The sequence below is a fragment of the Nothobranchius furzeri genome, chromosome 16, assembly GCF_043380555.1.
Source record: "Nothobranchius furzeri strain GRZ-AD chromosome 16, NfurGRZ-RIMD1, whole genome shotgun sequence".
Classification (NCBI taxonomy): Eukaryota; Metazoa; Chordata; class Actinopteri; order Cyprinodontiformes; family Nothobranchiidae; genus Nothobranchius; species Nothobranchius furzeri.
Window position 1 is genome coordinate 46,753,184 of NC_091756.1, and position 15,731 is coordinate 46,768,914.

General features: G+C 44.1%; 1 protein-coding gene across 1 annotated transcript; it reads left to right on the forward strand.

Moving 5' to 3' along the window:
* The first annotated feature begins 506 nt into the window (after positions 1-506).
* pmp22b (peripheral myelin protein 22b) lies at positions 507-7,787 on the forward strand. Its single transcript, XM_054749327.2, has 5 exons — positions 507-697; positions 1,240-1,330; positions 1,926-2,019; positions 6,022-6,162; positions 6,858-7,787. Exons 2-5 carry the CDS (start codon positions 1,253-1,255, stop codon positions 7,016-7,018), a joined length of 474 nt encoding a protein of 157 aa, XP_054605302.1. The 5' UTR covers positions 507-697; positions 1,240-1,252; the 3' UTR covers positions 7,019-7,787.
* Positions 7,788-15,731: the final 7,944 nt, after the last annotated feature.

Sequence of the window (15,731 nt, forward strand, 5' to 3'; positions counted from 1 at the left end):
ACACACACACACACACACACACACACACACACACACACACACACACACACACACACACACACACACACACACACACACACACACACACTTATGCACATTTTCAAGAAAAGAAGCACTGAAATCTTCATTTAAAAATTCACATAATGAATAAAGATCAGATGCTTTTACTGAATAATTTTCTTGAAAGCACAAACGTAAAACAAAGTAAAAATGTAAACGTTTACATGGCATTTTAGCTGTCCGTGTCAGTGTTTAGCAGAGTGAGGTGCATGCATGCAATCTGATCAGTGTAAATTTAATTTCAGTATAATTTACAATATTTGACATACATAAACAGATCATATTATAATAATGATAAATCATGAAAGCTGTTAGTTACTAGAGCAGCAAAACAACGAGCAGCAAGTCACAACACACACAGTCAGTCAGTAACCACTGGCAACCCGTGCGCTATTACGCACCGTCCGTCTATATTGGGAAGCCTGGCTGTGAACCAGAGGGTCACTCCATGACGCAGCGACGCACGCAGGGCGTTGTTCTTCCATAATGAGAAACTTTATAACTGAACGTTGGCCCTGGCATCAATCTAGTGTCAGTAAGACTTTGTAAGGAGGAGGACTACTGCTGGTGGACTCTTTTTGGGAACTTGCTTCTTGCTTTTGCTACTTCTGAAGGAAACACGAGCTCAGCGCCTGAAGTAAGTGGACTCTGAACTTGATTTGCCGAGTTTGTTCTGGATGATTTTAAAGGCGGAAACGCGCTTTCCTCTTCGCAGCGCGCACAGACAAAAGGAATGTTGTTGCTGTCACAGAAATCTTTTCAAAGCTTAAAAGACTCAAATAATCATATGTTGACGCGTTATTTTAACTGGTTCTTCTTTTTTCTGAGAAATTAATTTTGCAAGTGATCTGCGCACGAAAAAGAAAAAAAACATAACGCGTTAAGGCTGGCTCGGGTCTAATAACACCCAACGATTAAGTTTATTTATCTATATAACGAATGAAGGATGCAGATTAAAAGAGACGCTTTAGAGAAAGTTTTTCTAGCGGCTGTCTGCGTGCCTCAGACACACCCCAACACACACACACACACACACACACACACACACACACACACACACACACACACACACACACACACACACACACACACACACACACACGTGGTATATATAATCTGTTTGAGTGTAACTGGGTTACACACACACACACCATTAACAGACTGTCTCCCATTTATTAGATTATCTGTAAAGATGCTGCTCCTGCTCCTGGGAATCGTCTTCCTGCACATCGCTGCTCTTGTCCTCCTCTTTGTGTCAACAATAGTCAGCGTAAGTGGAGCTTTGAAGAAGATCCTTAATGTTTTCTTTGCTGTAATCATGATTTTGCTAAATAAATGTGCGCACTAATAATATAATATAATAACTGATAAATTTGTGAAATAAACTATCAGAGACTCAGCTGCAGCTTGATTCAAGCTGCACGTGATTTGATCCAAGGAAATAATTTGACTTCAAAAGTGTGTGTGTGTGTGTGTGTGTGTGTGTGTGTGTGTGTGTGTGTGTGCGTGCGTGCGTGCGTGTGTGTGTGTACGGGTGTTTATATGTTTAAGTGGACACATTTTAACTTTAAGTCAATGGAGGTCCACACATAAATACATGTGTGTGTGGCTCAAATGACTTGAGTAGTGGTGGACATCGAAGGCTCCTAGTTTTGCACCTGTTTTGTTAATGTATGGCCCCTAGACCTCATTAACATAAACATAACATAACATTCTTCCTTGGATCCAAATTGTCTTAAGGTTAGATCTCCATGGGGGTGGGGGTGGAGGGGTGGGGGTGGGGGGTGGTAATGCATGCATGCCCCTCACTCTGCTAAACCAAATTACACCCATGGTTTGACCCAAGCTGCATATTGTTGATGCAGGTATGGACGACGGGGGAAACTATAACCTCTGACCTCTGGAGAAACTGCACAACTTATGGCAGAGAGACCAGCTGCAACCCAGCATCAGCCGGAGGTTTGTCAGACCCTTTCAGTCATTAGCTGCACATTTACAATATTACTGGACATTTTTGGGGTTTGGAAAAAGAAAACATGATGAAACTTTCATCTCGCTGATGATGTGGGCGTTATGCCTCATTTGTGACACTGACACCATCTAGGGGATAGAATGTGTCACTGCTAGCTGCTCGCTGATAGGCTCCTGCTGTATAAATAGTCTTGATGTGATGTCCATAATAAGGTCTCGTTTTGGGAGTCATAGTGACAGCAGTAAGAGAGCCGTGAATGATCTGGGTGTGGCTGCAGGGAGTATTTAAAGTTGTGGATGTTTGTGTGTAAGAGTGTTTAGACCCTACAGATCATGCTGCTGCTGATGGGCCACACCCTGTCAGATCACCATGTCCAGCTCTGGTTTGCAGAGGTCTCAAGGGCAGTTTAAAACAGCAACTGTACCAACAAGATATTTATAAGGGATCAGATCAAAATAGATATCCATTCATCCATCCATCCATTTTCATCCGCTTATCCGGAGTCGGGTCGCGGGGGCAGTAGCCTAAGGCGAGAGGCCCAGACTTCCCTCTCCCCAGCCACTTGGGCCAGCTCCTCCGGGGGGAATCCCAAGGTGTTCCCTGGCCAGGTGAGAGACATTCCCATCTGTACCGGGTCGACCTGGGCTGGGTAGCCCCAGTCGGCCCCAGCCTGGCCCGGTTGATTCCACACATCCTTGCCTTAAGCCCATGTGGGCTGATTCTACCCACCAATCAGAGGCTTGCTCTAATGGAAGGTGTGAATTTGCTGTCAGCAGTGGGTGTGTTGGCCCTGGTCGGCCTGAAGCAGACCCCCTTGAGAAGAGGGGTGAGAATGAGCCTTGGTTGGCCTCTAAGAATACCAGGCCACCCAGATATGTAAACAACCTACAACCTCATCCCAGCTGCTTCACACTCGGCTGCGAACCGTTCCAGTGAAAGCTGCAGACCATGTTCTGATGAAGCCAACAGGACCACATCATCTGCAAAAAGCAGAGACCTGATCCTCAGGCCTCCAAAACGGAAGCCCTCCACACCTTGGCTGTCCTGTCCATAAAGGTTATGAACAGAATCGGTGACAAAGGGCAGCCTTGGCGGAGTCCAGCTCTCACAGGGAACGAGCCCGACTTACTGCCGGCAATGCGGACCAAGCTCTGGCACCGGTCATACAGGGACCTAACAGCCCGTATCAGAGGGCCTGGTACCCCAAGAGCACATATGGACACTTTTATGTCTGAACATTCATTATGGACAATCCATGACTGGCACAGAATTTCAATAACAAAACACCACTCGAATTCAGATCAGGGGGGCCGTTCCTCCCAATCACACCTCTCCAGGTCTCACTGGCATTGCCCACGTGAGCGTTAAAGTCCCCCAGCAGAATGAGGGAGTCACCGGAAGGAGCGCTTTCCAGCACCCCCTCCAAGGTCTCCAAAAAGGGTGGGTAGTCTGAACTGTAGTTTGGTGCATAAGCACAGACCACAGAACCCTTCCCCCCACACGTAGGCGACGGGAGGCTACCCTCTCATTCACTGGGGTAAACCCCAACATACAGGCACCAAGATGGGGGGCAACTAGTATGCCAACCCCTGCTTGGCGCCTCTTAGTGGGAGCAACTCCAGAGTGGTAGAAAGTCCACCCCCTCTCACTGACACTGGTTCCAGAGCCAGAGCCATGTGTTGAGGTGAGTTCGACTATATCTAGTCGGAACCTCTCAACCTCACACACCAACTCAGGCTCCTTCCCCACCAGAGAGGTGACATTCCACGTGCCAAGAGCCAGCTTCTGTAGCCGAGGATCAGACCGCCAAGGTCCCCGCCCTCGACTACCACCCGTCACACACTGCACCCGACCCCTTTGGCCCCTCCCACGAGTGGTGAGCCTATGGGAAGGGAGACCCACATTTCCTCTTCGGGCTGTGCTCGGCCGGGCTCCATGGGTGAAAGCCCGGCCACCAGACGCTCGCCAATGTGCCCCACCTCCAGGCCTGGATCCAGACGGGGACCCCGGTGACCCACGTCCGGGCGAGGGTACACTGTTTCCATTTATATAATTCATTGTAAGAGGTCTTCAGGCTGCTCTTTGTCTGATCCCTTACCTAGGACCTGTTTGCCATGGATGACCCTACCAGAGGCAGAAAGCCTCAGACAACTTAGCTCCTAGGATCATTGAGACACTCAAACCTCTCCACCATGGTAAGATGGCAGCCCAGGGAGAGGATGAAAATAGATAATGATTGTTTAAAAAAATTCTCACCACAAGTTCTTTTAGGCACCTTAATGTTGGGGAAAGTTCTTAGGAGGTGCAGCAGTTGTATGTTTAGCTGCTAAACGTGTTGCCATGGTGGTGTTAGAGTGATGTCACTGGTCAAGAATGGGCCCTTTGAGCCAGTGTGTGTTGTGTCAGGCCGGCAGTGCCTGCACACACCACCAGATTTGTTTGACTTGCTTTTATTGGTGCGCTGACGCAGAGTGTTTGCACAAGAAACAAGGCGCGTGTGCTGTTTGTGTGTTCATGACTTTGGGAAGTGGACGAAAGCTGTCCTGCTGAGCAATCAAGTCTCTTCTGAAATAAAGTTTCTCCCTTTTGTTGTTATGGTTACTAAATAAATCAGCTGTTTTAATGACACCTTGCTGAGAGATGCAGTGACACATTGGCTATCACTCTCCCTCCATGAGTTACAAACCTGCAAAGCCATGAAAATCACTTTACAGAATTTGCATCCTCTAAAATGAGCTCCTCGGGATTGAGGAGCGTTTTGGCCTGAATGCAGCAACAGTAATGCTCAGCAACATAAATGCGCCGAGCGTTGGAACTGAAGTCCAGCAGCAGCCTTCATCCTGTTTTGAGTCCGAACTAGAACAATAACACGCAGGTTGGAGTTGTATATCCACTCCAGGAAATAGCCAGTGTCACAGTTTTCTACCAGAGAAGGAAGGAAGACGTGTATTTATCAGAAAGCAGCGATGTTTAATTGTTCCCCGCTCACAGCGTTTATCACAGAGTTAAATATAACATGTGAAAACAGGATCAGAGTGAAATCCAGCCACTGCTCCAGCATCGGACCTAAGCTGTCTAAAAAACTGAAAGCATCATATTCCTTCATTCCTAAAATTATCATGAGCTATTGTCCTGCTCTTAGATGAACTCTCAGCTTAAATGACCTCAGAATAAAATGAACAAACACCTCAAAGGAGAAATCAAGTTTTGCACTGAGGTGGTGTGATGTGGAACATTTCCCTCATTATCCTCTTTGTTTTTGACGAGTCCCGATGATCTATGGATCATTGTTTTTCCATTCCTATAAGTGCTCCTCCATTAAAACCACAACTTGTTTTTGATTTATATTCACATAAGATAATCTCTACACCACCTGGACAATGTTGGGTCACATTTGAATGTTTAGTGTCAGAAAAACAGATTCAAAACAAGTTTTTCTGAAGTCCCGGTACTTTAGGCAGGGATCAGCTGATGCACAGGCAGAGGAAGTCATTAGTGATAAAGAAGGTGTGACTCACTACGACAACACAAACAAGAGGAGATGGATTGATGTTGGGAAGGAAATTGTGGCACTTTGAAACCTGGATGGGGTCAGAAGGTGAGCAGATTGTCTCCAGGGGTAAAAACAACAACAACAGCACATGACTACATGCTACTCAGACAGACAGTCCAGGAGTCTAATGGGTTAATAGTGTTGGAGGTCCAGCAGTAAGGATCGATGATGAAAGTCATCCTGTGAGGAACACAAAGAGCTTTTAGAAACAAGATACCTGAGCCTTGTTGTTATGGATCCATTACACATTCCCAGAAGTAAACCAGGTTTGGGTTTTATGTTCTGTTTGGGAGGATGCTCAGACTCGGCTGAGACGAGGCCAGTCCCTACATCTGCTGATGTTACATTTGTCTCCTCTTCTTATTTTCCTGATATATTTATCAGTATGCATATTAGTGTCCCTGTTACTGACTTTTCTTCTCATCCTGTCCTGCAGAGTGGATCCAGGCAGTCCAGGCTCTCATGATCCTCTCCATCATCTTCAGTGTCCTGTCTCTCTTCCTGTTCTTCTGCCAGCTCTTCACCTTGCAGAAGGGTGGACGCTTTTTTCTCACTGGAGCCTTCCAGATCCTGGCCAGTAAGTTCACCAACCCCTACCTGATTCTTTATATATAGATAGATAGTCACTCTGTGCCATCCTGGCAACAAAAATGTAAAAGCACAAAGCATTAAAAGCAAATTCTTAGATTCGACAAACCAAAAAACTTTTTGTACTTTTATTTCAGCAGAACATCCCACAAATTTCATGCCACATAATTCATGGCAGAGAATCAAATGAAGAATCTGAGCCATTAGGTTTTCATGCCCCACTCATCTTTTATACTTCATGCCCTTTAGCCAGAGCGCTGCTCCACCACCACTCCATTGTGTTGTTTCTTGGCAGCCTTTTTGCAAAATGCCATTTTTTTTCTGAATTTCATGCCAGCGCACGGCCAGGGGCACCCAGGTGCCCACTCAGCCAAACAGGAATGAGACTGGGAATGCTGCCAGCTGTGCGAATTAAAATGTCAGGGGAAGATGGCGGTGCGGAGGTTTGAGAATCAGATCGGGTCATGCCAGACAAGGGAGGTGGACGGAATCTGGGAAGGTCTGCAAAGGTCAGACTTGGGTTCAGTAAGCATGAAAGGCTGTGATGTAACATGGAGGGATGCCTTCTGGGAAAAAATGACCGACCTGCCTCTGGTGCCAGACAGGGTTCAGACCAGGACAGAGGGACTGCAGGGAAACATGATCTGATGATACAGCCAGCCTCATTCCTTTTCTCCCCTGCAGGTTTGTTTGTGATGAGCGGAGCCATCATCTACACGGTGATGAGTCCAGAGTGGGTGCCTGAGAAGCACAACTTTGGCTACTCCTACATCTTGGCGTGGGTGGCCTTCCCCTTGGCACTCATCAGCGGACTCATCTACGTAATCTTGAGGAAACGAGAATGAGTCCTCAGTTACCCGACAGCAAGTGTTCGAAGTCCCCTTCTGCAGTTTCAGGTTGTGAAGGTAGCCTTAAACGCATCTAACATAGGGGAGCTAATACCAAAAACCACCAATACTGTTAAAGATGTATATAGTATCTATGGTTTAAAACCTATTTATAACACTTTTTACATAAATGTACATAGTCTTTGTGTTGCTTTGTCAAATGTGCTTTGTTTAAGCTGATTAAGTGCCTCAGTCTTTGTTTGTAACGATGAAATGATCCAACATGATTTTGTTGTGGTTTTATCTGCCTTTTTGTTTGAGTAATTGCCAAAGATAAAAAGAAAAAAAAAATACAAAACAAGTGTTTTACCAACCAAAATGCATGTATAAAAACAGGAAGATAAAGCAAACTTTTATTTATGGACTTGCTCAAATAGTGTTAACATCATAGGATGTAGCATAGCCTTGAATTGGTTATTTTTCTATTTTTGAATTTGCTATTTTTGTTTCATTTACTGCAAAATATGGTGCTATGTATTTATCATTCCTATTACTGATAGAAATCATTTACTAGATATTTTGTTGTGTTATACGTTATTTAAATTGAGAATCAAGTCAGAGGAACACTGCAGAGCCTCACTGCTTATTTAGGGAACACAACTTATACTTAGCAGTGTTTTGTGTTTGTTCATCAGCAGTAAAATTGTAAGATTAAGGCTGTGCACAGATGAGGTCAGAATTATTACTCTGCACATTAAAAAAATGGTTTCAGTAGGTTTTAAATGAATCTGTTTGAAATGTCTTCATTATTGTTTCTGTTGAAGCCTCAAGAAGCCAAATTGCCTTTATAATCAAACCTCTTTTAGGGAATAACACTGCCAACAAAAATAATAACAATGCTACAACTACAAGCCACCAAGGTGAATCCAAATGAAAATCAATTGCAACATATAGTGGTTACTCTATATGTGAAGTAAGGACAGAGAGACCTGCAGCAACGATACCATTATTAGCTTGACATACTTGAAAACTCGCTGCGATTTCTGCCTACTCGTGTTAGTTATCTTTGTTCTGCTCTACTGTACAAAAACACAGTTTATAAATATGTGTGTGCATAACAGCAACTTGCAGCAAAAATGTAGTCTCAAATGCTCACTAAATAAAACTACTCTGCATTATCCAGTACTGTGTTTTCCACTGTTACAAGAGACTGGCTTTGATGTATGTGAAGCTAAATTGGACCCAGAAGCCCTTCTTAAGGATTTATTCTAACAATAAAGAAAGAAACAGCTGCAAGAGCAGCTCACAGAAACCATAAATCCCTTAACTGGTTTCTGGTGCAGAACCCATAACTGACATGTTGCATGTTTTACATGTGCTTTAAGATGGATACCTAGCTTGTCTTGATGAGCATCCTTTCTGCATGTGGTTGCAAAATTACTGTATCCAACTTGTGTCATGCTCGCTGGGGCAAAGGCACGCCTTGCAATACCAGTTATTCAAAACATGCATCTTGTGTTTCGGTGTTGGTGTCTCCTCCCACACCAGATAAGAGAGGACTTGTTTAAACTCTGTGTGATGCTACACAGTATGTCCTCCACCCTTCTCCTTTAAAACAGCTATGTTTTACTGAAACTGCTAATTGGCTAGGGGTTGTATCTGATCATGGGTCCAGTTAGAAGAGAGTCCCTCTAATGACGACTGCCCTGATTTGTTGTAAGCCTAAAGCCTTCTCCATCTCAACCTCTACAAAGCTTATTCCAATTTATTCATTAATAAAATATATTTCTGACCACCTAACAGGCTTTTTTGTGTCTTTCATTTATAGACTGGACTTTGCAGATATCTCATGATTAATGAATCTATATCGTTTTAAAACAACAGAACGTTTGGTTTTCTGTTCTGAGCTTATGACAAGTGTCCAAATCTTCTGTGATGAAGAAAGATTCTTGTTGGAGGCCCAAGAGGTCACAGGCCTCCACTTCCTCCCCCTCTCACATACCAGCTCAGGGTAAAATGAGGACACTGCGTTCCTGTCTGTCTCTGTAGGTGTGTGTTGTAGAAACTCTGGATCGACTGCAGCTGAGTTTATTTTGCTGTGAACATTACATTTTTATCCAGAAAATGTTTCCAACATCTAGAAAACTCCAGGCTTGTCTCTCACAGTGGATTCACCTGGGGGATCAGGGTACCACCTGTGCAGGCCGTCTTATTTAACAGTGATGAGAAGATTTTTGGAGGATGACCTCATTTCACTAAGGGTGGTTAAGAAGCCAGTTCATTGATTGAAAAACACCAGAAACAGACTGGTATTCTACAACAGGTCTACGGGATTGGCTGCTGAGGACTCAGATGGATCATTTATCTGATCATTTGAGGCATCTGGAGAAAAGACTTCCTGGAGAAGAGCAGGTGAGCGCTTTCATCAGTCCTGTGTCATGTCATGATTGGGGTTACTTCTTAGCCAGGAGAGGGAATTCACTCAGTTCAGCCTCAGAACACAGCCATGAATAAAGAATGGCACCCAAAAATCTTCTCAGAAGAACTCCTCCCAAAAAATGATGAACAGCATGGATGATGGAGCACTACGCCACAAGGCTAAAGTGATACCTAACTGGTCTAGTGAACAAAACCTTAACATTACAGCTCCATGCCCAGGAACCCCCCTTAATACCACAGAAATCTTGTTAAAAAGGCGTGTAGAAAAATATTACAAATCCCAAAATACTACAAGGATTGGTTATGGAAAAACTGGTCTGCTTCAGACTGGACGTGTCCTAAAAGTTGATGGTGTCAGGATGAACTGCAGAGGTCTTGGAGAAGAAGAAAAAAAGTCCAACACAACAAATATGAATTCTTTACACAAACATCATGTAACAGTCAATGAAAGCCTTTGAAACTTATGAAATATTTGTAAATATATCGATGTGCCAAAGACACAGTCACAAAATATCCAAAGCAAACTGTGAAAACCAATCGGCCATGGCTACAAGGCTTCCTGTCTTTTACTGTCCTGTTGAATGGCTCCATCTGGTGGTTGAACTATGAAATAGCAGCAACAACTTCATTAAACACTGTTTGAACCAACACCACCTCTCTGTGGTCAAACTGCAGCATTACCTGAAGAAGAGGTGAAAACCCTCATCTCCCCTGGGTGTGGCAGATTGTATTTCTCGAACTGAAGTGTGTTAAACCTCATTACCTCAATATATGACCGTCAAAGCCTCATCGGTGAGTGTTTCTCAGCCATTAGTATGCACACACGCAGTGTAGTCGGTGATTTCTCCTACTCGTCTGCTCCCTACATTAGTCAGTCTAATGAAGGCCCCTCCTCCAGGCCCATTACTGAGGCGTTCATGGCACAACTCATCGTTAGTGGAAAAACTGAAGATAAATTAGTCTTCTGCCTTTGAAATGTGTTAAAGATTCAGACCAAAAAGGACTGTTCACTGGGATCTTAGAGAGACAACGGGATCTTGTTTGTTACAAGAAGGATCAGAGATTTAGAAAATATTTGTCTTAAAAAATGTCTGCTGATAATGAATAAAATAGGAATAAAATTAAATCACTACAGCACTAAGGGCGTTGGACGTGTATTTGGAAGAAAATTCGTTTTAAGTGAAATAATATTTCCTCATTCATAAAATTTACAAGAAAAACAATCACATGCCCCTCTTAAGATTGGATATAGAGCAGGATTCCTAATTAATGTCGTTGATTTCAGTCATCAAACCATTCAGAATTATTTAGCTCTGCATTTATTTGCTGTTTAGACCTAACTTATCAAATATAACAAAATATCAGTGTGAAATTGTGGCACATTTGAAAATAAATCTTATAGTTTTGTGCAGCTTAGTTTGCGGTTTACCTGCACATATTTGCTAAATTTTACTTTTTGTAACAGGTTTCCATGAGATTTCTGCACAAACGTCATAATGAATTTTATTAGATTTTTGTCAGATAAACACTTTATTTTGTATTTAACCTATTGTGACTTATGAGTGTTAGCACAGAGATGAATAAAAAATAATCTGTTTTAGGACTGAATTAAAAAGGAATTGTTCTCACTGGATTCTACCATTTAGTGCTGACCCAAATATAATTGTGTACTTGTGTAACCCTTCCACTTTCCTATCAGGTGACCTCGCCAGGACAGGGGGTAGTTAAACATGGTTTAAAGTTTATACCTTGGCAGGGGTGAAGTGATGCACCTCTAAAAAATATATTAAAATAAAAGATAAAAATACACCAGAGATCCATCTGATCCCATAGCCAAATGCGGGAGGGGTAAACAACTACAGCTGTGTGTGAGACGCATGAGCAGCAGGTAACATAACAGAGGTGTTTTACACGTTTCACATGTAAAATGGGAGTGAAAGCGTTCCACACAGCCAGTCCCAGTGAGGTCACATAATCACAAGAGAATTACAACATCACGTGTGATTTTAGAAGTTCTCATGATAACAAGCAAGGACAAAGATGGCTGCACGAATCCAAAAAGGTCAGTGGTTCATTTCTGTTCTGTTTACCTCAGCTAAGGAAGTAAATCAGCTATGGAGCTTTATTACTAGTTAAACAACTGAATATCTGTACTCCTCAGCCTCCCTGGAAAGGTCTACTCGAAGGTACTGGAGAGGAGGGTCCGATCGATAGTTGAATCTCAGATTGAGGAGGAGCAATGTGGTTTTCGTCCTGGCCGTGGAACTGTGGACCAGCTCTATACCCTTGCAAGGGTGATGAGGGGGCATGGGAGTTTGCCCAACCAATCCACATGTGTTTTGTGGATTTGGAGAAGGCTTATGACCGTGTTCCCAGGGGCACCCTGTGGGGGACGCTCCAGGAGTAGGGGGGGGGGGGGGGGGGCATTCAGTCCCTTTACCAGAGGAGAGCGAGTTTGGTCTGCATAGCCGGTAGTAAGTCGGACCTGTTCCCAGTGAGGGTTGGACTCTGCCAGGGCTGCCCTTTGTCACCGGTTCTGTTCATTACCTTTATAGACAGAATTTCTAGGCGCAGCCGTGGTGTGGAGTGTGTCGAGTTTGGTGGCAGGAGAATCTCGTCTCTGCTTTTGTGGATGATGTGATCCTCCTAGCTTCATCCAGCTCTGACCTTCAGCTCTTGCTGGGTAGGTTCGCGGCCGAGTGTGAAGCGGCTGGCATGAGGATCAACACCTCCAAATCTGAGACCATGGTTCTCGACCAGAAAAGGGTGTCTTGCCAACTCCGGGTCGGGGGAAAGGTCCTACCTCAAGTGGAGGAGTTTAAGTATCCCAGGGTCTTGTTCACAAGTGAGGGAAGGAGGGATCGGGAGATCGACAGGCGGATTGGTTCGGCGTCTGCAGTGATGCGGACGCTGAGCCGATCCGTCGTGGTGACGAGGGAGCTGAGCCAGAAACCCAGGCTCTCGATTTGCTGGTCGATCTACGTCCCAATCCTCACCTATGGTCATGAGCTTTGGGCAATGACCGAAAGAACGAGATCGCGAATACAAGCAGCCGAAATGAGTTTCCTCTGTAGGGTGGCCGGGCTCAGCCTTAGAGATAGGGTGAGGAGCTCGGACATTCGGGAGGGACTCGGAGTAGAACTGCTGCTCCTCCGGATCGAAAGGAGCCAGTTGAGGTGGTTTGGGCATCTGGTCAGGATGCCTCCTGGATGCCTCCCCAGAGAGGTGTTTCGGGCATGTCCAGCCGGCAGGAGGCCCCCGGGTCGACCCAGGACACGTTGGAGAGGGGTCCCAATCTGGTCCGGGAATGCCTTGGGGTCCTGCTGGAGGAGCTGGTGGAGAAGGCCAGGGAGAGGACGGTCTGGAGCTCCCTAGTTGGGGTGCTGCCCCCGCGACCCGGATAAGCGGAGGAAGACGACGACGAATATCTGCACAACTTTTATTTAGAAAGCTTCTGTTTTTTAACACTGGTTTTGTGTTTGACTTCCTGTCTAACCCGATCTGAACTGAAGCATTTGACATGTTTTAGAAACGTAGAACATAAAAAAGTAGACCCGGAACGTAAGCAACATGTCCCTTTGCTTCTAGGATACATCCAACACCATGCACTTCGCAGCCGGTTGAAAGGAACCTGTCCACTGTAATGGCGGCTAATTGCTGCTAAATCTGTTTTGCGGCCGTTTTGCATATTTTTGGTAGAAAGTTGGTTTAAGTTCCACGGGGATGAGAACAGGACTCAGGACCACTAAGGAGCCCCAAGTCCAACTAGAACCTAGAAAGGAATAAAGATTTTTGACAGTTTGTTACTGAAGAAATTCATGAGTGACTTGACCACACACATGGTGGGTGATGATGGTTCCTGCATTTCTAGGAAAAAGTTATTTTATTCTATGTCAAAAGTTTCGGATCACTTGGAAACTTTCTTGTTCTTTGGAAATCAATATTAGACTAAACAAGAAATATAGCAAATAAACTAAATGTGCAGGTGCAGTCTGAGGTAGAACATATTTTTTTATGGAAAACTAATTTCTTGCATCCTTTTTCGCTGCCATGTGGGTCTCTACTGCCTCTATAAAAATCCATCAGGTCTCTGGCAGTGTTTGGTTTAAGGAATTACATGTGTTAAACACATTATGATGTCATAGATGATGAAATTAGCATTAAATCACCTCTCATGCGCTACAGAGAGCTACAGCTGGAGAGGTGTTGGGCTTTCTCTGATGGCTCTGACACTCTCCAGCCCCTTTGTTTCACTCCAAATGAAAGTGTCGCGAAACGACCGCGAAACATACTATGTAGCAATTAGCCGCCGTTATAGTGGATGAGTTCCTTTCCACCGGCAGCAAAGTTTAACATTTTGGATGCACCCCAGAAGCGAGGGGATTCAATCATTATCTTTCATGTCTATTTTTCATGTCCTACACTTCCAAAACATGTCATAATCCGCAAAATCTTGCCAGACAGGAAGTCAAACACAAAACCAGTGTAAAACATCAGAAGCTTTCAAAATAAAAGTCACATACAGGTAAAAGTACGTCATTTCCCTGTAGCCGAACAGAAAATAAACCACAGACATTTTTGTATATGCAGTTGTCTTTCTCTATGCTTATTATTGTGGATGGACTTCTGAGTTCTCCCGTGATTTTGTGACCTCACGGGGTCAGCTGTGTGGAACACTTTCACTCACGTTTCACATCAGAATTGCGCTTTGTTGGGAATGAGCTGGCTAGTGAAATGCCATGACCGCTTTTACATCTGGTGGAGAAAAGGGATGCACTGCCACAAAGCACCAGACAAGCTACATCTCTCCAATTCTTCAAGTCGTTCGAGACATATCATTTTCTGGTGTTTGAACACAGAGTTACTGGAACTGGTAACTTTTGTGGTTGTATTATTATACATCGTTATTAATGTTGCTTTCATTTTTTTATTAGATTGCTTTTGCATTCATGTACTTTTTAATGTGTCTTAAGTCCTATGTTGTGAAGCACTTTAGGCTGCCTTCTTGGTTGTGGGAAGTTTAAATTAAAGATTAAGATGATTTAGGAAAAGACACATCCAGTCCAACAATGAGACAAACATTACCTAAGCCTACCACCTAGTTACCACGTGACCTAAGTGTTATTGAGTTGATAAATAGCTAAAATACTCCCTACTGGTGACCGGTATACTACTGACAAAGAAACAAAAATACAATTATCATTAATTAAAATGGGCGGACTTTAGGCTTTGATTCATTTGTAAGACCTGCAGGATACTGTCTCACTAACTATTGTGATTTTGAACACATTTTTATGATTTAGCAACAAATTATTTCCTGCATTTTTGAACAAAAGTCAACATTTCTTGGTGCATAAAGTGAAAATTATTTTAAAGAAAATAAAAATAATTGTGTCTGCAGGAGTTGACTGGTGCGGATGAATAATTCAGCTCTTTATGTGTCTGGGAGTCCTGTGAATCATTGTGTGGTCTTCAGAGGGTCAGTGACAAGCTTTTGAAGTAATCATTTTTAATAGTATCATCCTAAAATTCTCCCCATCTTGTCCTGCCACACCCAATGTCACTTTGAGATCCTACACTCCAACCCCCCAGTTCTCCCACTTTGGGTTGACTGGGAGATAATATTTTCCAATTTCTGAAACACAATGGAAGGGATGCAAACAGAAGGCCCAACTTAATCTATCACGGCTCCTTCTAGGGAGCAGGGGTGCACAGTGACAAGCACAAAATCGCCGAGCCGGTGGGGAGGAGGGCAACAGACGCAATTAAGGCTCATGAAATGCAAATGGTGCTTCACGTGGGTGTGGGGGTGGGAGGTGGGGTCTCGGGTCTCTGCACGCACTGCTACCATCTGCTTGCCATCACCACCAATGGAAGAACCTCAGGGTCTCTGTAATTTGTAGCTTCAATAATTTTGGCCTCAGATGGGGAGCGAAGATGGAGATGATGCTGTGGTAGCTGCAGACATGCAGCTGGTCCAGATTAGATTCAGATTAGCTGGTCTGATCTCAGAGATATGTCCTCTTACATTTCACCACATGTATAAACACACTTCACATGCAAGCTTGAATACACCTGCATAACATGTGCTGGAACACACACACACACACACACACACACACACACACACACACACACACACACACACACACGCACACACACACTCCTACCTCCACCCTTACACGATTCTTGTGATACTCCATCATCGTGAATCCCAATTCAAGGGTCCAAAAATCCCTGAGGATGCCTGGAGGATCTGTAAGAACTTGATCTCTGGCCACTTGGGGTCTCT

Bases quoted from the DNA above. Each gene is read 5' to 3' on its own strand.
- pmp22b (XM_054749327.2), top strand. From the start codon at position 1,253: ATGCTGCTCCTGCTCCTGGGAATCGTCTTCCTGCACATCGCTGCTCTT. The intron at 1,331-1,925 runs GTAAGTGGAGCT...TTGTTGATGCAG, and splicing joins TTGTGTCAACAATAGTCAGC to GTATGGACGACGGGGGAAAC. The intron at 6,163-6,857 runs GTAAGTTCACCA...TCTCCCCTGCAG, and splicing joins AGCCTTCCAGATCCTGGCCA to GTTTGTTTGTGATGAGCGGA.